This window comes from Rosa rugosa, chromosome 1 (genome assembly GCF_958449725.1).
Source record: "Rosa rugosa chromosome 1, drRosRugo1.1, whole genome shotgun sequence".
Lineage (NCBI taxonomy): Eukaryota > Viridiplantae > Streptophyta > Magnoliopsida > Rosales > Rosaceae > Rosa > Rosa rugosa.
The window spans coordinates 68,514,721-68,538,998 of NC_084820.1; the positions used below are offsets into that span (position 1 = coordinate 68,514,721).

Sequence of the window (24,278 nt, forward strand, 5' to 3'; positions counted from 1 at the left end):
ATTTCGCTTTTGATAATCCCTGTTTATCATCATCATCAAGTGGGCGCGACGTTGGGGTACTTTCCTTCGAAGATCGGCGTGTTGTGCATTTCAGTTTCTCCAACGATCCTTCTCAAACCCAACTATTCACTGAACCTGTCTGGTTCACGCCCAATCCTTGGTAGCTAGCGGAATTGAATTGCTTTTTCTATTTTCATCAGACCCGACTGTCCTAGTACATGTCACAAAGCAAAGTCTTAATTTGTTGCAAGTGCCAAGTTCACATGAACGATGATTGTATTTCATTTTCCCAGCAGTACTGAAAAGTTTGGTTTCTAGCACATGGTTTCATTACCTATTTCTATTTGAGATATTCTAATACCTATTGGCATAACACAGCTAGCAGACTAATGACTAATAGGGTAGAAAGTACAGAAAGAAGGTGAGCAAACTTGGCAGTTCCCAAGCAGAAAAGAGCAAAGCAAGTATACCATAATGTATCTGTGTAGTTAAATTTGTGGATAGTGCAGATTAGTCACATTGAAGCTAAAACTCTACATATAAGCATAAACATGCAAACCAAAAGATAGACCAATGATTTATAGTCTGACAGAAGGCAGCTGACATCATCAAGGTAGAAGTTTGAGTTGCCATCCCATATAGCTAGAAAAGGTTCATATCAATGGCATAGTGCTTTTACTGACCCAGTTCCGCAAGAGTAACAAAACTGAAAAGCAATCCACATAATTTAGCTATCTCCCTCAGTATCTTCTTCTCCATTATTGTCATCATCGTCACCATTCTCCTGCACGAGCAGATTCAGAAGTTGTCAGAAATCATTAAATTTAACAATAACTGTAACCAACATACAGGACTCAACTAAACGCACTAAATACGAAGCTACAGTCCAAGTGAGAGCATCACTAATCTTTACGACAATAGTATAGGTGAAGTTATATTTTTTACCTCTTCATCACCTTCAGAGTCCTCTTCATCTGCCTCCTGCAACAACAAATTTGAAAGTTACACTAGCGTACCCAGGTTAAATTGAAAAGTAAAACCTTTCAAAATCTAAAATCTCTCAAGTCCACACTTAAATAAACGGGGAAAATTTTGAAGTACTTAAACTAGAAAGCACGCATATATGATAAGAAATCTTACATTGTTGAAGTACTTTAGAGGATTGGGCCATAAATCCTCCTTAATTATCTCTGCCACCTGCAATTTCAGTAAGCGATAGAGCAAGAAGCAAATGAAAGGGCACTCATAGGAAATTTCCATTGATTTATACTGAGAATTTGAGATCATCAAACGAGTTTTTTTTTTTTTTTTTTTTTTCCTTAAAGAAGAGGAGTATGTATATCATAACTCAGTGAATAGAGTACACGGGTTACCTCATCCTGAAACTCAGCTATATCTTTCTGCTCAGTCTCACTAAACCAACTGAAGAAGCTGCAATAAAAACATAGAAGTCAATAACAAACTTAAAGGTTAAAAAGAGAGCAAGCTTAGATAAATATGACCAGAAAAATGTGAACACAATCTAACACAATATTTTATGATCTTGGTTCAGATGTATGAAACAAATGGACTCCATACATTGTACCAAGCAACCGAAGATCCTAATAGCTCATAACTTCAACCACAGTTGACTTGAACAAAATTGGCTACAAATAGACACATGATTCAAAGAATATAACCTCTCCTCAGCAGGTGGTCGTTTGTTTCCCTTTTTCCCGTGATTGGCTCCATTTGCTGTACCCTTCACAGTTCACAATTTTTGTAAATTTTCTGAAAGGAGAAAATAAAGAGAAGACAGCAAGGGCCAAAGGTTCAAGGGTTCTGTTAATACCATGCCCTCCTTCCACTTGATGGTGGTGCCAGCAATTTTAGTTGTCCCATCATCAAAGAATGTGAAGGTTTTAGTCAGCTTTGTATCTTCAAAATAAGGATTCTCGTTAAAGTTCTGAAAATAGAGGAATTGGAAGAAGTATTAGCATAGGGTAATTCAAATCTTAGGGGAGCAAAAGGACAGAATATATCAGAATCAATATCCAAGAAGAAGAAGCTTACAAATCTGATAGCATAACCTGACTTAACATCTTTGAAGTCCTCCACATCAAGAGAACTTAAATATTTGAAGATCTATGCCAACAAGAAAATAAATGAAATAATAAGTTCACACCCTGCAATTCCAGTCAGCTGACATAACTAAGAAGACAATGATTAGGGAAAAAAAAAATTGAAACTTCCCAAAATTTGTAGTTTTTGGCCCATTATCAATATTAATAGTCATACCTTCTGGTCTTCCTCACTCAATAGATCGCTTAGTGCAGGATGGCTAAGGAACTGCATAGATCAACAATGTACAAGTCATACATATGCACAAATTCTCAATCAATCGTTAAAATTCTCAGAAAGACAAATTGGAAAAAAGCATGAATCACTAACAGCAGTTAGCCAGAAGTCAGGAATGGTTTTTATTATTTCATTCCGTTTCAAATAGACCGGTCTGCGTATCACATTATACTTCTGCTCAACTTCCAACACCTTGTCACTGGCTTCTTCATTAACCTATTGTTTGACAATGCCATATCAACCTTCATCAGCATGACATAACAATGATAGATCTTGAGTTCAATGAAAGGCACAATTATAAACAAGGTACGAATACGCATAATAGGCAAACTTAATATCTGTTACAAACTGAAGAAACCACCCCTTACCCTTTTGAAGGGCAAAAAAAATACATTATATTCACGGTGTTATGACCAATTGAGATTGCCAAGCACACTTACTACTAGTACATATATGCTACTAATCTCAACCCAACTCTATAAACTGATTCCAAACAAAGCTAACAGAAAGACGATCCTATGTGTTTTCCTTGAACAAAATGAGTCTCGCGCTTCATTTTCAGCCTCTCAATTCCCAAAACCTTGCGAAAACCGAAAATCCAAAACTCTAAATTAGACAACTAAACATGTATATGGATTCCGCATCAAGCTACATTTCCACAATACCGACACCAACCATCATCCTCATTCAAACAAAGCGAAACCCCGAAAATGCGAAATGCGAAATCGAAATCCACAACAACCACACGCATATAAATACTTCGTAAATACGGATACAACTACAATACGCGTACATATACATAACGGAGACGAAGAGAGGGGTTACAGAACCTTCTCGAGGTCGTCTTGAGCCTCCTGCAATTTCTCGATGGAAAGCACGAGGTCGCCGTCAATGTGATCGGCTTCGGCGTTCTCCTCCGGAGCTCTCTCGGCGAGCTTGGCCTTCTTCGCCTTGTCCGCCACCATTTTGATTTTTTCCAAGGGAGAAATGGAAACCCTAGAATTTCAGAGCGAGGGAAAAAAATCAGCGAGGGTTTTAGTGACAGGGAGAAGATCGAGGTTCCCAAAAAGGAAGAAGGCTCTTGCTGGGCTGGCTCAACAGGCCTATTTATACTTGGGAGGGTGGGGTGGGGGTGTTTGTGTAATTTCAACGCATTTCTGTTGGTACAGTTGAAATCGTTTTCGGGTCTCCATGGTGGGCTCTTGCTATAAGTGGACCCGACTCCCGGTTTTCTGGAAAGATTTTTTTTTTCCTCTTTTTTTTTGGAATAACTCTTCTTTTCTTTATCTTTTGGAATGGAGTTCGGAAAATCTGTATGGTTACATGGGGATGTGTGTCGTGTATAATGTGGGAGGATTTAGAGCAGCGACGTGATATCAATAGTATTATTACTTTTCTATTGTGGTAAGTTATACATAACAGTAGTGTAGTAGACAAACTCTACACAATTGTGTAGATGAGACTGATGAAATTGGCTGTGACAAGCATTAGAAGCCAGAATTAGCAATATGACTCTTATCATAAGGCTCGAAGGTAATGTAATGAAGAGATTTATTGTATACTCAAGCTGAACTGCATAGTACACATTCCCAGAAGAAGGAAAAAGATGGGAAAATTATCAAAATTTCGTATCGAGTAAAGAATAAGAATCAAAAGCTATTACAGTTGCACAAACTCGATCTTAACTAAGAAGAAAATGGGGATTGAACCCCTTCCATATTGCATCCTCTCCTCTCAGTTTGGAGATCAAGTCATCATTGGTCGGACCAAGAGCATCTTCATGAGATTTAAGTACTGAAAAATACAGGTTAGAGATCAGAGGGTTCTTCAGAAATGGACTGATAGTTCTCCCGACTTCAACAACATCAGACAGTAGATGCGTATTATCTTCCGTATTCCCTTTCAACATGCAGTTCGAGATGGCATGAAATGCAAGCAAACTGGAATACAGGGGGAGAAATGAATCCTTATGGTTGCCCACTCCACCAACCCAATCGGCTCCACCTAGTTTCGCCATGCGGTCCTTGGCAAACAACATCAATTGGCGGGAAAACCTGAGTCTCCAATCATGTAAATAATCCCTAAACTGCTGTTTGTCTGAAATGTCGACAGCACAAGATTTTGTAATCGGAAGCTTCTCTAATTGAGAACAGCAAAGCTGGCAGATCAAAAGCTTTTCCTCATGATGATTATCGATTTCCTTATCAAATACCTGTCTCACAAGATCTCCTTTGGACACCTCATGGCTTGCTGCATTCAGTACACTGTGTAAAAGAAAATCCAAATACCCAATCCAGTGACCAAAGATGGAAGTTAGATGCTCGAAACTCGACTCTATCACTTTCTCCACTTGAGTTGGAACTTCTCCAGTAAGAGAGCTTCTTCCGGATCTTTGGCAAGAAAAACACCTTTGAATACCCATGGCGAGCCTTTGCCTAATCTCGTCATCTTCATCCTCCAGCAGCTTGATACATGTGAACCATATATCTACTATTTGATGAGCATAGATATTAACCGCTTCTTTTCCTTCAAAATGAGACGATGAACTTTCCAAATGGGTTTGGCTATTGAACACAGTAGAACCAATCAACTCAGCTTGCTCTAGCAAACCAGATGCTATGATAGACTCTGCTGCTGCCTTACGCATGTTTACCGGCTGAGATGAAGCACTATGTTTCTTAATTAATTCAGTGAAAAAGGAAATTCTACTATGAAGTGCGCCCAGTTTTTCTAACTGATCAGACTCATTGTTGTCCGTTACATCAGAAAGAACAGAAGTTGTAAATAAACCTGCAAACCTCTTTATGCAGATTCCAATGCAGCATACGAGTGTTTCTCGAGTCTTTGCATGTCTTGTGAGATTGTACAAGGAAATCAACTTATCCCAAAGCAGAAACACAGAATCACATTCCATACTACCAACATAAACTGATTCAGTGCATTTTTCATCCCTAGGCTTCTGGAACTGTAGCGCATTCCAAGTGAATATAATTCTCAGAATGTAATATGAGCATCTGTAATACTTCTCCACATCTAAGAGATCAACCAATGAGGTCTGGAGTTTAGTTCTGATCCAGTGGCGAATGATCCTAACCTCACTGCTAAAATTATGGAACCCACTACCAGATTCTGTTGATGTTAGGAATTTCAGTAGCCACTTCAATGTTGCAAGTCGAACTTCGTATTCCGAATCTGACAGAGACCGGACCAGTCTTTCCTGGAGTCCTATAAAAGCATTCTCTGTTTCAGGTATCTTCTGATTAGTTGAATCAATATGAGAGTACCTCTGAGGCATCTGAAAAGCCTCTGCAGCCATTTCCTCAGTTGCTTGAAAGACGCAACTGAAATAGGATGCTGCTGCTTGTTGCCGGAGTTGAGCTATTGTCGGATCATAATAAGAGAACCCATGAGAAGCTTCTACATCTAGGCATTCTGTAGATAACTGTAACAGTAGGTTGCGGAGGGCATAAAAATGTCTGCTGGTATGGCTTGTCCTCGCAATACTGAGCATGTGGTCCAGCAGCTTTAAGAAAGAGGCATTGAGGATGGGACAAGGGCAACATCTGGGCTTTGCCATCCATGAATGACTTAGAAGAGCTTCAAATAAGTCACCTAAAATCTGATCTTTCTTTACGACATCGGCCAGATTTCTACAGTTTGTATCCAGGAGAGAACTCAACTGCAACAGAACTCCATGAATCCAATTACTTCTTCTGGTTTTGTGAAGTAGCAAGGACGACTCAGGAGTCATTGTAGCTTGGTTGTCTATGCTAGGCAACTCTGATACTATATTGAGAATAACAGTTGGCAATTTCTCATTAGATACAAGGCCTGTTAAAGCTCTAGATGCAAGGACACGGACTCTGAGATTGCTTTGGGTTGAGCAGCTCCTAATGAACGGCATGAACAAAGAAGGATCTAGGTCATCTCCAGCCTCACTTGCAATAGTTGAGGGCTTAAGCCTGGATAACAGAATCAACACAGGACACAAGCTTGGGTGCACAGCATCTTCCAGATTACACCCAGACTGTCCAGATGGCCCATCCCCAAGCAACTCAGTTGCAGCTTTCAGTTCCTTGAATAAAAATGGATGCAAAGAGGGATACCTTCATACGAAAAGACATTCTGATTTAGTGGTTACTCACGAAAATGTAATTAATCTTGGTGCGCTGAGCAAATATAATAAGAATGTCTAGACCTATGCTTAACCCCACAGGCATTAAGGTTGCGAGCTTATCTTAGAAATTCCTTTAGCAGGCTTCAGATTGAGCCTTTAAAAGCCAAAGGGAAAAGTGTAACATAGAAGAAAAGATTTAGGCCTTTCTTAACATGATATTAATTATGCTGTGCAAACTCATACAAACTCCTCACACTAACCGTCATATCAAAGATCACCAAAAGGATTAAGGTGAGTCAATGAAAGTGTATACAAAGCATAGTGGTACTTCTATGAAATTTCTTCATTTTATCAGAAGCAAAATGCATTACAAAAGCAATAAACAAATCAGAAAGATGCATAAACAAAATGATCAGCTAATGAAGTGGTCACCAACGAGTGGTTAGTATCAGGCTCATGGTTCGCTCTCATGTGGGCTGAGGTTCAAACATCCTCAGTCCTTAGCTATTTCCTTGAGTTTCCCGTCTCCTAAAGATTTAGGGTTCGGCAAGAGGCCCCAGCTTCAAGCCAGGGTCAACAAAGTAAGGGGGACTTCTGGGGTATCAACAAAAAAAAAAAAAAAACAGTAACATAGTGGTCCTCCTAAAAAGTTTATTTTCGTCAATGTGGAGAGTGACAAATGAGAGACCTTGTGAGGATGACAAATTAAACTTCCAGCTCAATTATGACAAATTTTATACTTTCTTGGATAGTTGGATCATCATATATACTTCTGAAAATATAATAAATTTCAAGTTTGAAAGAGGCATTAGCCAATTTTTTTTTTTTTTTTTTTTTTTTTGGGGGGGGGGGATATCAACTTTATCAAAGAATCCATACCTATGAAAAAATTCAACCCCAGTTAGTGCACGCCTTTGCGACTCCCGTTTCTGGACATTAAGGAATCCAATCATGCGACGTACTAAAGCAGTGTATGCCTGACAAGCACTGTTCCGAACCTCCCAGTAGGGAGAAGAAAAGGAGCGAATTGAAATAATCATAGCCTCAGCAGAAAACCCTGATGTATCAGTGGCCAGGTTGGTGTCATTGAAAGCAGCCCTAAGGACATTGAATGCATGTACGGTAGGAACGACACCCTCATCTCGGATCTTTGAAACTTTGTCACTTATATTTCTCTCTGATGGCAGTGCAGAATCAAAACTATTGTCCGACTTTGTCGAACAAAATTTACGCATGTCACCATTGGAGCTGCTGGTTTCAAATTGATCCATAAAAGACTCTTTAGCAACATCTATCAGCCACCGCAAGGCCCGTGGGAGAAGTTTCTTAGGTGCACCTTCAGGCTCTGAGAGAAATAGAGCTGTAAATGCAGCAGGAATACCTGCACTTCTCCTTAGCAAGTCATCCACTACTTGACCCTTGGCCACAGTTCTTTCCATAAGTTGCTCCATCCAGGACTCTGTTAACTTACAAAGCCTGAAAAAAGAAACCTATTAGAAAATGGATTCATCTAAACAGTAACAATCTCAATGACGCAGTGAAAGAGTTCATCAGGCATATACACACGTAAATTTCTTATAGACAGAACGAAATTAAAATCTGCTAACTATAAGGATTTGACAAGTAATCTTCTGAATGGTGAGCACTTGATTGAACAAATTAAAGTCATGAAGTCATTATATACATGAATGACTTTACTATAAAATTGTGCTGAAGACATCGAATATAAAATGGAATACAATATTAGAATGTACCTAATTGAAAAACAGCTCAAATGAAACAGAAAAAGAAACATACCTAGGATCATTTGAGCAAAGTAAACGGTTGCAAAGAGCTGTAAATCCAGCCCTTGTTTTATCAATGGCACCATTATGCTTCATTTTAAGAAGGACTTCCAAGAAGTGATTCCCAATTGTTTCAAGTTGTTTCAAATCAAGCATTGCATCCGAAACCATCATATCTGAAACTCCAGAAGCACAAGAGGTGGCTTCTGCATGTAATGATTCTGAGGAAGGGCTACTTGGTAAAGGAACCTTTCTTACAATAGTTCCCAAAAGAAGACTCACCTGAAAATTTTGCATAATTAACCTTTAGTGCAATGAAATTTACTAAACTTAGTTTTGCCAGTACATACTGCATGCTACAATAGACCATCCTAGGGCCCAGGCATTTGATGGTAAAAGACTTTTAAAGTATGTTTTTGCTTTAATTGGTTTACAACTTTAAGTATATTCGTTCAACTAACAATCTTTTTCTAAAATAACTTATCCCAACAATGAATATTAGTTGCATATTTCAGTGCAAAGAAAAAGGTAAAAAGAAAAAAAAATTCAAATACCTCTTTCATCGCCAGCCAGCAACCAACCATTACAGTTTGTTCCGATCGCCTATTATCCTGCAGAAGTGTGGAGTTATTGTCTCCATGCTCCAAAAGAGATGTTTTTGCCTCCACCTCTTCTGGAACCTCGGATAAGAAAGTTTCATCATCAACCATATCATCCATGTCCTCAGGAAGCTGCAAAGCATCTGCAGAAACCACCCAAAGTGCCAAAGAAGTTATTCGCATCACAAGCTCCAAGAGCTTCTCTAATAGATGTCTCATCTCTGAAATACTAGACAGTACTCCATCAGTGCTGAAGTCTAGTTCCTCAAAAGTATATCGTAGTGTAAGTAATACTCCATGGACAAAGCTGCTTTTGCAGGCTTCTGAAAGATCCCTCTCCCCTTCCACTATGGAAACATCCAACCAATCAATCAGTGATCTAACATATTCTATCACAGGGTGCCTAGAATTATAAGTCTGACAATCTCCGTTTTCCAATCCAGACTGTGATTGAATGCAAGCTACACAAACTGAAGCTTGAACTGTCCATCCTAGCTGTAAGACATACTTCCTGAAAATTAGCCTTAAAGCCAGAGCTCCAGCATCACTTTCTCTCACACGCGGACTGCAAACTAATTTCTTAGCCCATGAAACCACGTTCTGGACCATATCTTCGTCTGAAATTCCCGGAAGTGGATTTGGAAAGTGTAACAGTATACGAAAGAAACACTCTCTCAGCCTGTCCCAACTATCAATTATTGATCCAACTAACAACAAAGTTGTATCAGGTGAAGTCGTTCCCTTATTATAAGGATAGAGACAGCCTTCTAAAGAAACAGAGCCAAATTTTTCTTCAGTAGCAGGCACAATGGACCAAACATTAAGCATTATCAGAATCAGCTGTGTGGCCATTATTTTTCTCTGATAAGGGGCAGAAGGATAGCATGAGAAAAATAGAAATGAACTTAACCACCTCATGAAATGAAAAAGATCACTTGCTCTGTGAGCTTCAGTGTGCTCACTTCCATTTGAAAGATGTTTTCCACTGTTGTTGTTATCCTCAATCGGCTGCCAGCTTCCCTGCTTGAATTGTCTCTCCAAGGCTGTTCGCACACGAGAAAAAAACTTTCTAAACAAGCTACTCCACTTCATTTGAAAACCTGTAGAGCAACATCTCATGTTAAGTGGGACTGCTTCCCTGAACAACATGAGTTCTAAATGGGAAGGCAAACTAGCCGTCTTGGGATTCAAGAAAAGAGTCTCTGCAGCATCCACACGTAATGACTCATCAACATGGGTCAACGCAAGCACTAACCACTCGACCACAACTTCAACTTTTGTTCCCTTGATACAAACAAGAGCATACTGATCAGAATCTTTGCACCAATCAATGTCCCCTTCAATCAAAGCAAGCAAACGAGATACCTTGAGCAATGAAACTAAGATTGCCACCTTTTGTTCAACCCTCAATACTATGTTATCACAAAAGAGCTCAGGATTTAACAGTTGATCATCACCCTTACTCGGACCAACTGAAATAAATGCCAGCATGGAAAATAAGCTGTCCTCATCCACTTCAAGTAAAATTGGAAGAGCATATGTGTTCAAATTAGAGCGGAGCCTTGAAACCCCAGAAGAAAGTCCATACAATAATGGGGGCAAACAATGCCCTCTGTAAAGTGCATAACCACCTTCAATACCATCGCTGCTCCAACACTCGTCACGCAAGTGCTCAAGAAAACACTTCAAAAATGATGTGACAGCACAGCAGACATCATCATCAACATAGGCATGTACAATCTCATACATCAGGTTAGGACTCATATTTAACATAGTTTTTGCGCCCAATCGCTTGGTCAGTGAAGCTAAAGGAACATACCTCCCCTTGCAGCGAGGACCCAAACGAAGAAGATCAGAAGCAATATTTTGCAAGAATGACCTTATTCTCTCACTACCTTCTGACCAACAAAGGGTGGAACGGATGTCTAGGAAGAGATCAAAAATAAGATGAGCTTGTTTAACTGTTTGACTTAAAGGATCTTCCAGATTATTCCATGCAATTCTCAATATTCGGGCTCCCATTTCCACTGGGATTGGATCATAATGCTCCGAGGGTATTGTAAGATTAGCTAACATTGAGGATTTTATTTGTTGCAAGCAAATCTGCAATACAGTTAACGCATGAAAGTTAAAATGGCTATCTGTAGGGTTCTCGCAGTAGTTACACAGTTCAGGCAAAATTCCATCATACAGTATAGACTTAACATGATCATCCTCATTTATATGTCCCAGATAGCCATTCGAATTACCCCCGGACATATCAAACCGGGTATTAAGCACTGTCCTTGAAACCGCAGTAAGAATCCCTCTTATCAAGCAAAGTCTACTCATATCACACAAACATCCTATTTCAGAGTACACATCCCCTTTATATGGAACTTTAGCAATAGCATTCTTTAATTCACTCTCACAATTAGAGTCAGTTCGACGAAATATACCTTCAATTATAAACCAGCCAAGCTCTGCAGGACCAAGACACACTTGCAGAGCTGCACAGAAGCTCACACCAGCAGCCACATAACAGTCCCTTGAAAACGCCACCGACTTCAAAATGCTCAAAATGACAGCCATACTCATCTCCAAAACACCCGAATCCCCAACCTCAACACCAACCCCACAAAATTTAGCCGGAAACCGTTGAAGCAAGTAATACAAACAAGACAGAGCCTCCTGGCATTGCTCCATTACAATCGGCGAAGGCCTAGCAGCGGCTTTCGTCTCCGAAACCAAAGCATTCAAGCTCGAAACCGCATCCAAAGCGATCAGAACCGCACATTCCTCCACAACCTCAACCAAAAACCCCAACTTGGGCATACCCATCACCGACAACGCCGCCCTCGAAACGCAGAACCGCTTCCCTTTACCTCCACCATACTCCTCGCAAAGATTCCGGAACCATTTTCCGATCAGAGCCTGGAAAGTTCGGGCCTTTGCCAGAGCAGAGACTAGGGTTTTATGCAAAGGCAGAGAGTTTTCCAGAAACAGAAGCTCCAAGTAAAACGGCGCCGCTTCGGCGACGAGAGCTTCGTCACCGTTGGCTAATAAGTCGCCGAAGGAGGAAGAGAGGGCCTTGGTGTGGTTGAGCTGGGCGTATGTGGAATTAAGGGAGACTAGGTCGCTCAATTGGGAGAAGAATTTTGAGGTGGAGATTTGGGGAGGGAGTGACGTCAGCGAGGCGGTGTAGGAGGCGGGAAAGACGACGGTGTTGTAGGTGTACTTGTGGCGGTGCTGAATCGCGCGCCATTTGGAGGACATGGTTTTTTTGAGGTTTTGGGGGAGAGGAGAGGAGAGGAGAGGGGTTTAACAGTTTGTGTTGGTTAGGAGAAGTTGGGGGCTTTTTAGAAAATGGAAGTTAGGGCAAACGTCAGATTGGAGGTAAGTAAAAATGTTTTACAGTTTACTGTTTTACTGTTTTAGTCTAATCGGGTAAAAATTTCGGGTCGAACCCCGATCTCGGAATTGTCATCTAATTAGGAAATAATCTCATCAAAATATCGATGTTCTTGTGATTCGAGAACTCTTATATTTCTAAGAATGTGTTTTACTCTCGTAAATTTTATTTTAGCACAATCAAACTTCTACATTTGACATAGTCATGTTGTTTCGTATTACAAGTTAAGCACTTTGATCTTTGTAGTTTTTTACATACACGGTATCTTGACTCCCTTGAGAGATCCTACTTTCCTAGATGTTTCTAACTTTAAATTAGTCGTTTTTTTATGAGAACTTTGAGAATTTAGAATGGAAGAAGAAATTGTACTCCAAAATGTGAGTGATAAAATAAAAACGAGCGATAATAGACACCATGTAAAAAAAATTAAAATTAATTTTTTTGAGAAGAAGAAATTATATTATGTACAGAAGTGAGGAGAGCTCAACTTACCACACATGATAACCTAGATTAGAATCTCAATCTTAAAACAATTAATCCTTATAAGTTAATAGTAGACAAAAAAAAAAGGAGAGGTTTATTAAGAGGTAAAATGTAATTTACAAGTTGTTTTTAGGGGGGTGTATTGTATATGGAATTAGTAGAACTTTTTAACAAATCTATGGAATTTAAAAGTCCAGGTGTATTCAATATAGACTTTTAACAGTCCATGAAAGTCTCGGGGTATTCAATCAGGATTTTAAAAGACTTTATGAATTCCACCAAAATCTAGGAGTATTCAATTAGGACTTTTAAAAATGAATGAAAGTACAGATGTATTCAAAATATCATTCATACTTAATGACTTAAAAACTCATGGATAATTATGGACTTTGTAGTGTTAATTATACACACCAAACTCTAATAATTTTCCAACCATCAGACCAAAGATTTGGAAAAGTCTATGATAGACTTTCTTTATGCGTGGGAAGAGGTTGATCTTCCATCATCTCTCTTTCTTGTTTTTTTTTTTTTTTTTTTTTGTTTTCTTTAATCATTTATGATATCAATGTTTTTGGTACCCAACATGTTCACTAATACCCAAATACTGTAGTCTACCCTAAAAACCTAGAATAGTGTTGCCTATGAAATATTGGATTGTGTCTTCTTAGTTATTCTCATTTATTTGAGTTTATATTTACAGTTCAAATGAAGCTTGAAAAATTGAACTTCAATTGATTGAATATATATATATATACAGATCTTATCCAGAGCGGAGCTCCGCTTTGAAATTAACGTGTGAACTTCGAGTTTTTGGTCACTTTTCGGTCGCATATCTACATCTCTACCGTTCAGTTTTTAGGTACTACTGTATAGATCATCTCTGCAAATTTTCAGCCAAATTGATGATCGTTAAGGTATCTAACTTGCTTAAACCAATGGACATACTGAATTTGTCAACCTGAACCGTACGCTTTAAGGCAGTTATCAATGCCTTAACCATCATCATTTTGGCTGAAAATTTGCAGAGATGATCTATACACTATTATCTGAAAACTGAACGGTCGAGATGTGGATGTGCGACCGAAAAGTGACTCAAAACTCGAAGTTCACATGTTAATTTCAAAGCGGAGCTCCGCTCTTGATAAAATCTGTATATATATATATATATATATATATATATATATATATATATATATATAAAGACAGTGACCAATATTTTGTTATGATATATGTTAATCAGCGAAAACAAGATTGATGAGAATAATTAACTTTAACTATCAAGTCATTTATATTTTATCTTTATGTTGGTTGGGAGATTAGGAATGAGAACATACTAGCTAGACAAAGTAATAATCATTCATTTGAATCAATATCTACCAGAAGATACTTGACCATTGAAAGAGTCAACAAGCTATTATCTTGTTTTGCATTTGGGATGGATTGGTTTTATTTTTTATTCTTTTTATGTGTTGGGAAATCTATAAAAGTCATTCATAATAAAAGTATATAGATTTCATAAATCAATAAAAAGTCTATGACTAAAATCAATGGTTTTTAGAAATCAATAGCAGTCTATCAACTTTTCAAAGAGTCGATGGACTTTTCAAAAAATCTGTCATTTAAAAAAAGTCTACACAAATCCAAATACAATACACCCCCCTTAGTCTTTAGATTGTTTTAGCCTTTTGGGATCCCATAACTCATAAGTTTTTGTATTCTACCTAGGTCAAAATTCCCGGTCAAAATTGGTTAGTTTTTCCCAGTATGCCTGTACTGTTAGTCAGTGGCATGCAAATTGTGCTCCCAAGGGCCAAGGCACCAGTATATGCATGAACGAAACTGGGTTCTTCCCATCTGAGCATCCTTATAAATAGACACATGGTTGCTCTTCAGTCTTCAACTCGTAAACTCAAACAGAGTGAGGTTGTAGATAAGAGTTGAAGGACGCTGAACCAATTCTAGACCAAAAGATCTTCTTATCTACCCTAGTATGGTTCGGTTTCCTCCAACATCTTATCTAGCACCTCCTCTCCGACATTCATTCATTGTTCTTTTGGAAGCCGTATGTGAGAATTTGAGAGGACTAAACAAATCAAACTCTCAACGAAGAACTTTTAGTTTGTTTAGTTTTCTCCAATATCTCATTTCCGGCATTTAAAGTAAAATTTATGGTTATTTTCGTTAATTCAGAGGTTGTACGTGAGAACTGGAGGGGACTAAACGTATTAACCTCTTAGTGGGAAATCCCTAGCTAGTTTGTTTAGTTTCCTCCAATGTCTCATCTCCGGCGTCTAAAGTGTAATTCTTATATGTATTCTACGTTTAGAAGTTGGATGTAAGAATTAGAGGAAATTAAGCAAATTAACATCTCAGTGAGTGATTCCTAATTTGTTTAATTTCCTCTAATATCTTATCTCCTACATCTAAAGCGAAATCTCATGATAATTTCTCTATTTAAAAGTCGTATGTGAGAGTTGGAGGATACCAAACAAATTCACCTCATAATGACCGCAATTTGTTTGGTTTTCTCCAACATCTCATCTCCGACTACTAAAATTATTTTCCGGAAGAGCTTTTGAAATTTTGCTGCCAACTCCCAGTGTCTTTGTTGTCCCTCTGGTGTTCACTGTTGCCTGAAGGGCTTCTATGTATTCCTCAGTTTTTATTAATTTTATTATTATTATTATTTTATTTGAAAAAAAAACAAACAAACTGAGGAAGGCATAGAACCCACAGGCAACATTGAACACCCTTTGATTCCTTGTATGTGCAAGTTTGGAACCAGTCTCTCCCCCTTACTGCTTCTCAGGCTTTCCTTTTCGATTCCTTAAATGTTGGTTGTTTGAGAGGTTTTAAGTTGTAATCTTTATTTCTATTTTTGAAAAAACAGTGAACACCCTTTCTCAGTTTATTTTCTTTTGTTTGCTGAAATTATCCATATCCTAATTAATTTCTTTCCTTGTAATGAATATTTTCTAGTTCATCAAGAAAGAAGAGAAAATCTGTGAGTGATATCACCACCAGCAATCAAGAATATTTGCACAGATATTCATTCTAACAGAGAAGAAAGTGAATAATTGCAAAACACCAAACCAGATAAATAGAAAGAAAAAAAAATACATAAAAGCTCAGACTACAGCTGAACAACAATGCTAATCAGAGAAGAGTCAGAAGACCGCGTCCAAAGTTTAGGTCCAGAAGAAGTGTTGATATCATCGAAATAACTATATATAGCGTCGAAAACAGTTAACTTTGAAAATGTTTTCTTCCAACGCAAGCATAGAACGATCCCACAGTCACAAATTTAACGAATATGAGGAAATACTTGAACTGTGGGAATTAAACAAAGAGGGAGTCGATTGAACTTCATTGGAACCCACCCAAAGCCTGTAAATATCCAAGAAACAATATTCCAACTAGCCAAATGTAGGATAAATTATACAGGCTTGTGCCAAATAACAAAATAAACCAACCATATAGTGCTTCTTCAAGCAAGATACCTGTACAATTTTCTATCTGTTTTATCCCTCTCCAAAAACTCCCGCTCAATGAGGGACTCAATACGCTTCTTTATTACTACAGGATTGGGTAAGAATCGCGCCTGCAGCTGCTTCGTGACCTCAGCAACTATATTATTGTGATCCAGTACCCGCCTTGACTTCATGATCCTCACAATTGCTGCTTCAATCTGGGGCTTTCTGTCTTCCTCTACTCTCTGCCGGGTTTCTAGGTTTTCTGGTTCAGACTCCCTTTGTGCAACCACGGTACCTATCTTTACTTTAAAGAACTTGCTCGTGAACTTGTCATTGAAGAAAAAGGTATCATCCTCAACTATGTCCTTGCTCATTGGCTCCTTCCGAAGAACATTCTTCCCCTTAACACAGGCCAGAGACTGCAGGCACCTCTTCAATTCAGTGGCTGGGATCTCTGTAGCCTGCTCGATTTCCTTATACGTCAACTGGTCAGCATTGTTGAATAGCATCAGCACACACATCTGATACGTCGAAACATTCAGCTCATGCTTCTGGCCCTTTCCAAAAGTTGTTTTCAAATCAGCTGTTCCCATATTAGTTTGCCAGGACAATCTCCGCCCAGTATGGGTCCCAAGATAATAACTCTTGAACTTCTCACATACCCACATAATTTCAGCTGGAAGGTTGCATGTCACACTTGGCTGAGTGGGCCATGAACCTGTGGTGAGGACCTGGACAGTTAGTGTTGGGCTATCACCTAACTGAGGGCCAACTGCAGTGTAGAACCCATGCATTGTATCTTGAGAGGTTTTCATATCAGTGAACATACCCTCCAACTTGGAAGTAAATTGATATCCACACTCTGTTTTGAGCTTTACAATCAGACTTCTTTCTGCATCGTCAGAAACAGTTTTGCCTGAAAGAAGCCTCTTTGCCAAGTGTTGCTTGTAATACTTTTCAAACACATCTTTCTCCTGAAGGTAACGGAAAAGCATCATGACCTTGTCCAGTACAACCTCTACATCCTCCTCGCTAACCCCTCTAAGACCTTTCCGAAGCTTGTCATCCACAAAGAGAGAAATAAATTCAGGGGACCGGGCATTCAAATTAATGAAGTACTCAAAAGAAGAGTTTAAAGCATTCTGGAATGTCTTGTCATTGTTAAATGCCAAACTGATGATTTTGTCGTACTTATCCTTCATATCAAGGAGACGTTGCACAAAGTCTACAGGATCCCTTAACCTTTCTGGGTCAGTAACTAGATGCTTTCCAGTATCTCGGATGTAAGCAGTCATGACATCTCTTACAATTACAAGCCCATTCTGCACTCTGCGAAACAAGTTGTACATTCTTCCCAAGTCTTCATATTTGTCATCTACAAGCATATTAACTAAACCTGAGCTTTCCATATGAACTAGCCTGTTCATGTGACTTTCAATCATCTCCTTTTCCACCACACTGGTAATCTTAGCTTCACTTTTAGCATCTAAGTAATGGGACACTCTCTCCATCTCCTCATTTAGGCGCCTTTCGGCCTTCTTTAAATAGTTTCCACAATCACATGACTCGATGAACTCTTGAGACTCACAGCGGTAAAAATCAGCTGAAACTTCAAGAAAATGCTTCTCAAAGTCTTCTTGGTAAACATAAGAACCTAAATCCATTAACATTTTTATAATATTCCGCATCAAGCCTCTGTTGATTACATCACCATTTCTTTCTCGAAGCACAAGCTCAAGAAGCGTGTCCAAAAGCCTAGACTGGGTTTTGCTTGAGTGAATGACGACATCCCTCCAAAGGTTCAGACCAAGCTCATGAACAGGGGTTTTGTGGGTGCTTGGAATAAAAGTTCTGTCCATGTACATCAATATGTCTCGAATCATCTGCAACGCCTTGTTATGCTCTGCCCATTTTCTGTTAAGCTCTTCCAGAAACAGCTCTCCCTGAGCAGCTTCAATCGATTTGGATATTTCCATCAGATGATAAGTCATGGTTCTCACCAGACCAGAGTACAGTTTCTCTCCAAATTTGTGCAGCACCATATTGTAAGCATTCCTGAAAGACATGTACTTAAACATCAGAAGCATAGAGTTCTAATATCTGAATCAAACTGCAGTGAGAAAGTACAACTCCTAGGCGCTTGCAACTTATCTTGCAATGAGAATATAAAGTAAACTATTGAAAATAGATTCCAGACAACTTTCTTAAAAAAAGAAAGCCAGCATGATTAAGACTTAAGAGAGTGGAATAAGAACTCTAAAGCTTTAATCTTATAATCAATGATGGTTAATATTATAACCTAAACATTATTTTGTTCATATGAAGTGCATAACAGAAAGACATCAGACAAATTGACTAATTTGGATAGCAGTACAAATCACAAGTCATATTACAGGACACAAGGTAAAAATGCTTCTTGGTAAAACTGTTTGCTCTAACATTAAGCATGATAGTATTGGCAAGCCTCAAATGAAAGGGGACCTACCATGTCAGACAAGTTTTCAGGCTATCAACTTTTATTGCATGGCTCACTAACTTATGCATGGTCTTTCTCTTTTCTTTTCCCTCTCATATATTCTCATTGTTAACTAAACCTGCCCCTCTTTCCCACTCAACCACATGGGTATAATTCTCAAATAGATAAAACCTCCAAGAGCTTGTCAAAAAAGACATGTATAAATATTTTTTTGTGTGTGTGTGTGTGAGAGAGAGAGAGAGAGAGAGAGAGAGCAGAGAGACAGAGAGAAGATCTCATTTCTTGATAAAGTAAGAGTCTAGTGATGCATATCTTTCTCAATACACACAAATCCAATCAAGGTACAGAAATGGGGTAGGATATGTAGTCCAAATTTATCCTTATGGATACACAAATCAGGATCATTTATTAAAATATGAAAATACAGACTCTATAACTAAAACAAGAAACAATAGAAATAAACAAACTATTGAAAGGAAAATTCTCAAAAAAAAAAATAAAAAAAAAATTGAAAGGAAACCCACATTCTCAATCATGAATAAGCCCAAAATATACATCTGAAAAGATATAGACAAATTACATCTTACTAGATAATACAAAAGTTCTCCTAGGAATCCTAACAAAAACCACAAGCTCAATTGACATAAAAATGCAGATATTGTTTTACTATTCTCATGTTTTTTCTGAAACCTGAGCACAATTTTCCCTATGGAATCAATATGCCTATACTCTATTAGACACTCCAACTCTTCATATAGCAAAGAACCATGCACCTTTCCTACTATAACACGAGGACGAGAATCCATGTAGACCTTTCTTTCTTAACACATCATCAACAAAACGATTACGGAAAACACCACAAACATACATGAGAATAAAAATCCAACAAATTCAGAGAGCTCCGCTACAAAGTCGCTTAATATGATCAGACTAAACCCAATCGTTACGAAAATAATCGAGTCCCTAATCACTAATTCCTTGTAACAAAATAAAAAAGAAAGCATCCGAATCAGTACTAAAGCATAAATTTTTGTCTACATGCAAAGCAAAGAGTAGCAAACCTATAAAGCTCTTCAAAACTGAGCCCGCTAGCATTGTGATTATAGATTTCTTTGATGGCATGCTCCAGGATCGTCCAAGTCTTCTCTGCGTATTTCGGATCAACCACGACCCGATGCTTAAACGCCTCAATTTGGAAGTTCCTCTTCTTCTGAGCACTCATCTCGTCGAGCTTCGCCTGCTGCAAAACCCTAAATCGAACTTCAAGAGCAGCTTCGGAGGACTTCAATTCGAAAACCCTAAAAATCGCGATTGAGTATTGGATGGGGTTGGTGGAGTTGGTGAGATGAGGTTGGAGCGTGAGGAGGGAGAAGCTAGGGTTTGAGATTGGGGAGCGGAGAAGTGAATTAGCTGAAAAGGGAGGGACAAATTGGGGATGATGAATTGATGATGATGATGGATTCAGGAATGCGCTTGCTATTTCTATTTTTATTTGTGGGACTATCCAAACACCGTACGCCTCCACGTCGAAAATAAAATCATCCATAATCAATAATAGATAATCAATTCCTTTCTACCTTCTTCATTCGTTGCATGTCATGTGTATTCCACTATCTACGGAGAGTTCATCTTGACTTGTTGTACGTATTGAGAGTGACAAAATCTCAAACATACATAGTTAATCAAAACAGGAATGTTAGCAACTTTTTCCTTTCTACTTTCTTCATTCGTTGCATGTCATGTGTATTCCACTATCTAAAAAATTCAAATAACCTTTCAAAAAAAGAAAAAAAATTCAAATAATTAATACAATTAAAAGGTAAGTTTTCACTTCCCCTCTTTATCCTCATATAATTTCACATGCATTTAATTAAGTAATTAATTTCAGTTTCTCAACATTTTTTTCTTTCTTTTGTGAATCATTTTTATTTGCAATTTATATCATTCTTGTGGGCTTACGTACGTATTTACATAAGAAATATGTACATATTGTAAATACATACATATATATTTAAGAACATACTTCAAATTTTTTCCCAAAAAAAAAAAAGAATTGAAATTAAAAAAATGGCCAAACGTTTGCTTTGCTTATATACATGTATCAAAGAGAATTTTTTGTTAAAAAAACAAAGGAGAAAAAATTTATATAATCATTTAATGTCAATAAGCTTTACCATTTTTTGACTTTCTCGAATTATATATTGTGCGACCAACTAAAGGAGATTTGCATCTAAAAACTAGTACTTAAATCAACTAAGAATTCCAAAAAACTAACTTCTCTAACATGAGTCTAAGATGGTTATAAATCCTTGCTGTCAAATATAGTGACAACCCATCAACAAGAGTAGCTCAAATTCTACTCGATTAATATGAAAACTTGGAACCACAGATAACGTAGACTCACTATAAATACTTCACCCCTACAAAATGATTTTTTTAATTTTATTCTAGAAATTTTATGATGTATCTCGAGTCGAATCGTGCACCTTCCACTTATAGAAGAAGAAGAAGAAAAATTTCTTCCATAACTTAAAAGGGCCATGGACCAAGCCATCGGGCCTCTTCACCAACCCATCCATCCAGAACAAAGAAGCGTGGGCCTTCCGGGCTCAAAGACAAGTTGATAGGCGCAGCCCAACCCAGTCACATCCCTAGGGGCAATAGAGTCATTGCGGCCACGCGAGTAGGGTTTAATCAGTTTTAGGGTTTGCATATAAAGCGAACGTGGTCTCATTTTGTTTCATTCCCTCGCCTCCTCTCACTCCTTGGCAGCTCGCGCTTACCCTCTTCTCGGAGATCTGAAGGAGGAACTCAACCATGGTTCACGTCGTCTTCTACCGCAATTGTAAGCCCCTCACCTCTCTCTCTCTCTGTATGCCTTATCTCTCTGCAACGATTAGGGTTTTGAATCAACTAGTTGTCTAGGTTTTTAGGTTTTATTTGATCTGCGATATGAGTAATCATCCAATCCCCTAATTTTTTTCACAGTGATCTGCGAATATGAAGCTGCTATATCGATTATTAGTTCCTTTTTCAGATTGATTTGCTTGCAACCGAATGATGGTTGCAATATATTTCAATTAAACTGTGTTAGATGTGGCTCAAGTTTGTCTTGGCTAAGGCGTAGTGTTTATTTTCTTAATATGTTTTCTGGGATGGAATAAAGTCCTGAAAATTTGAGTTTTTTATTTTTAATTTTTGAAACAAATTTGGTTTTGCGAGTAGTAGTAGTGTATAGTACTTATGAAATGAGAATGGTGGAATTTGTTCTGTTGATCTGTTCGAGTTGTGATTCAATTTGGTAGATTATTTGTAAATTTGTATTCGGGTGAGTGTCAAAAAGTGAGTTACTGTTAGTGTGTTTATGCAATTTGATAAGTGGTTGTTCTGTTGTTTTGGTGTTGATTAGATGGAAAGACTTTCAAGAAGCCAAGACGTCCTTATGAGAAGGAACGTTTGGATGCTGAGCTGAAGCTTGTAGGAGAATATGGGCTTCGGTGCAAGAGGGAGTTGTGGAGGGTTCAGTATGCTTTGAGCCGCATCCGTAATGCTGCCAGGGAACTTCTTACCCTGGATGAGAAGAATCCTCGCCGTATCTTTGAGGGTGAGGCTCTTCTGCGCAGGATGAACAGGTATGGGCTTCTGGAAGAGAGCCAGAACAAGCTCGATTACGTCCTTGCACTCACTGTTGAGAACTTCCTTGAGAGGCGTCTTCAGACCCAAGTGTTCAAATCTGGTATGGCCAAGTCCATCCATCACGCCAGGGTTCTCATCAGGCAAAGGCACATCAGGTATAAACCGTGTTTGCTTTTAGTGGCTAGTTAATGTGGATTTGAATTGATAATGACGGTGTTTTGAGTTTCTACTGGTTATGTTTGAATCTGTTTATGTGGTTATGGGAGGAAGTCCTAATTGGAAATAATGTTGTGGTTGTACTTTGACCAAAACAACTTGAAATGACTGCTCCAAGTTTTCTCTGTTCTCTGATGGTTTCTAAGATACCTGTATTCTAATGTTGGGGCAAATACTTTTATTGCAATGGCCTAATCAGGGAGGTGCACTAGTATTAATTGTTATTTTTGTTTGAGCTTAAGGCAGGTGTTTAATGGACTACCCTGCTTGTATATGCCCATTGATTATTTGGACTGCTCTGTGTTGTTCTTTGGTTCACACCTTTGTCAGTATGTAGTATTATTGCAATGTTTAATTGTAATAGCATCAAGTGTTATATTTAATTCTCTAATGTCGTTGACAGGGTTGGAAGGCAGGTGGTGAACATTCCATCATTCATGGTGAGAATTGATTCTGAGAAGCACATCGACTTTGCCATCACAAGTCCCCTTGGAGGAGGCCGCCCCGGAAGAGTGAAGAGAAGGAACCAGAAGGCCGCTGCTAAGAAGGCAGCTGGTGGTGATGGAGATGAGGAAGATGAGGAATGAGCAAAGGATACAGACATTTAGGCTTTATGGCATTTGAATCTCATTTAAGTTTATGCTCCTTTTGGCTTCTTGCTAGTTACCTTCCCAGACTTGAGTTTATTATTGTAGTGAATGTTTGTCAAACTATCCTGTTCTGGTTTTAATTCGCGTTAGAACTCCATGTTTTGCTTTGAACATCCCCATATAGCTGGTCTTAAGTAATGAATTTTGTGGTAGCTTATTCCTATTGTTTCTTTCATTCAAGTTTTCTCGTCCCATTTACTAGTTTGTCACAGATGATGTTGGGTTGATTGTGCTTGGGCTTTGCCTAGTAGATGCAGAGATTTTGGCCTTATGGTTTGTCGGGTTGCGGCTTGTTAAAGCGGGCTTTTGGGTTTGGGATTGGATTTCTCCGACACACAGGGTCAGGTTTACCTTGAATAGTTGTTGATGTCCTCATTTACGTACCTGATTTGCAGTTCTAGATTGGTCACTCTCGTGCACGCATTAGAATTAAAACGGATCACGGGTTTCATATGAATCCTTACCACGTGTATTGGTTCTTTACAAAATCTTTTCATAATCACTCTGATCATTCAAAGCTTAATGTGATGGAAGTCGACTTGACCCCCTTCAACCCCGTTCGACCGCAACACTTGTCCCGACATCCCTAAAATATCCCCTAAATTAACACATGGCTGTAAACCTCCCAACACGTGTAAACCATTGTATTACTAAATTCTCAATCAGATTACGGATGTAACTGAAATTTGAACACGAAGGATTTCATCAACTTGATTTACCAGATAACAAAGACTGGGGTTACCTATAATCACAGTGACGTGGCATCCACCCCGTTCGAACGGGGCCGTTGGAGCCCGGGTGTCCAAGTCAGAGCTCTGTTAACCACAGTTTCTATCAGGCCTACGACACGTGACACCCCTCTTTTCTCTCCCACAATTTCCACGTGTCGCTCAACCACAAGCTTCCTACCCAGTCTCCCCGTCACACTATAAAAACCCAAAACATCCTCCAATCCCAAAACGAAAGCTCAATTCCAAATTTCCAATCACCATGATCACAGTGAGACCCAAGCAGGAGGAAATGGAGGTCCGATTCGCAACGAAGCCGAAGGCGGCGGCGTTGGTGGCTTACGGCACAGACGACGACAGTGCCGGGTCGTCGGAGGAGATGGAGTCG

The 24,278-nt window shown here is 38.7% G+C and overlaps 4 protein-coding genes across 5 annotated transcripts; 1 reads left to right on the forward strand and 3 right to left on the reverse strand.

The window, feature by feature from the left end:
* Positions 1-422: 422 nt before the first annotated feature.
* On the reverse strand, positions 423-3,411 carry LOC133746193 (NAP1-related protein 2-like). The gene is made up of 10 exons (XM_062174358.1): positions 3,168-3,411; positions 2,431-2,553; positions 2,278-2,328; positions 2,053-2,124; positions 1,832-1,945; positions 1,680-1,741; positions 1,374-1,431; positions 1,141-1,197; positions 946-981; positions 423-784 (listed from the first exon to the last, which is right to left on the reverse strand). Exons 1-10 carry the CDS (start codon positions 3,300-3,302, stop codon positions 728-730), a joined length of 765 nt encoding a protein of 254 aa, XP_062030342.1. The 5' UTR covers positions 3,303-3,411; the 3' UTR covers positions 423-727.
* A 460-nt stretch (positions 3,412-3,871) lies between these two features.
* On the reverse strand, positions 3,872-12,152 carry LOC133726403 (uncharacterized). 2 transcript variants are annotated; one of them, XM_062153948.1, is made up of 5 exons: positions 11,276-11,415; positions 8,793-10,940; positions 8,252-8,520; positions 7,334-7,930; positions 3,872-6,443 (listed from the first exon to the last, which is right to left on the reverse strand). In XM_062153948.1, exons 2-5 carry the CDS (start codon positions 10,911-10,913, stop codon positions 4,019-4,021), a joined length of 5,412 nt encoding a protein of 1,803 aa, XP_062009932.1. In that variant the 5' UTR covers positions 10,914-10,940; positions 11,276-11,415; the 3' UTR covers positions 3,872-4,018. The 2 variants fall into 2 exon arrangements, with proteins under 2 accessions (XP_062009932.1, XP_062009931.1); XM_062153947.1 differs by having other exon boundaries at positions 8,793-12,152.
* A 3,582-nt stretch (positions 12,153-15,734) lies between these two features.
* LOC133726405 (cullin-3A-like) lies at positions 15,735-20,126 on the reverse strand. The gene is made up of 2 exons (XM_062153949.1): positions 19,722-20,126; positions 15,735-18,239 (listed from the first exon to the last, which is right to left on the reverse strand). The coding sequence occupies exons 1-2, from the start codon at positions 19,880-19,882 to the stop codon at positions 16,199-16,201; spliced, it is 2,202 nt and encodes a 733-aa protein (XP_062009933.1). The 5' UTR covers positions 19,883-20,126; the 3' UTR covers positions 15,735-16,198.
* A 1,246-nt stretch (positions 20,127-21,372) lies between these two features.
* On the forward strand, positions 21,373-23,337 carry LOC133726407 (small ribosomal subunit protein uS4y). Its single transcript, XM_062153952.1, has 3 exons — positions 21,373-21,505; positions 22,070-22,451; positions 22,916-23,337. The coding sequence occupies exons 1-3, from the start codon at positions 21,478-21,480 to the stop codon at positions 23,097-23,099; spliced, it is 594 nt and encodes a 197-aa protein (XP_062009936.1). The 5' UTR covers positions 21,373-21,477; the 3' UTR covers positions 23,100-23,337.
* The last annotated feature ends 941 nt before the right edge of the window (positions 23,338-24,278 follow it).

Coding starts and splice junctions, on each gene's coding strand:
- LOC133746193 (XM_062174358.1), bottom strand. CDS start 3,302: ATGGTGGCGGACAAGGCGAAGAAGGCCAAGCTCGCCGAGAGAGCTCCG. Junction 1,946..2,052: donor CAGGTTATGCTATCAGATTT/GTAAGCTTCTTC, acceptor CTCTATTTTCAG/AACTTTAACGAGAATCCTTA. Junction 785..945: donor ACTCTGAAGGTGATGAAGAG/GTAAAAAATATA, acceptor CTGCTCGTGCAG/GAGAATGGTGACGATGATGA.
- LOC133726403 (XM_062153947.1), bottom strand. CDS start 12,092: ATGTCCTCCAAATGGCGCGCGATTCAGCACCGCCACAAGTACACCTAC. Junction 7,931..8,251: donor CTTTGCTCAAATGATCCTAG/GTATGTTTCTTT, acceptor TTCTTTTTTCAG/GCTTTGTAAGTTAACAGAGT. Junction 6,444..7,333: donor GGGGTTGAATTTTTTCATAG/GTATGGATTCTT, acceptor TTTCGTATGAAG/GTATCCCTCTTTGCATCCAT.
- LOC133726405 (XM_062153949.1), bottom strand. CDS start 19,882: ATGAGTGCTCAGAAGAAGAGGAACTTCCAAATTGAGGCGTTTAAGCAT. Junction 18,240..19,721: donor AGTTTTGAAGAGCTTTATAG/GTTTGCTACTCT, acceptor CATGTCTTTCAG/GAATGCTTACAATATGGTGC.
- LOC133726407 (XM_062153952.1), top strand. CDS start 21,478: ATGGTTCACGTCGTCTTCTACCGCAATT. Junction 21,506..22,069: donor CGTCGTCTTCTACCGCAATT/GTAAGCCCCTCA, acceptor GGTGTTGATTAG/ATGGAAAGACTTTCAAGAAG. Junction 22,452..22,915: donor ATCAGGCAAAGGCACATCAG/GTATAAACCGTG, acceptor TGTCGTTGACAG/GGTTGGAAGGCAGGTGGTGA.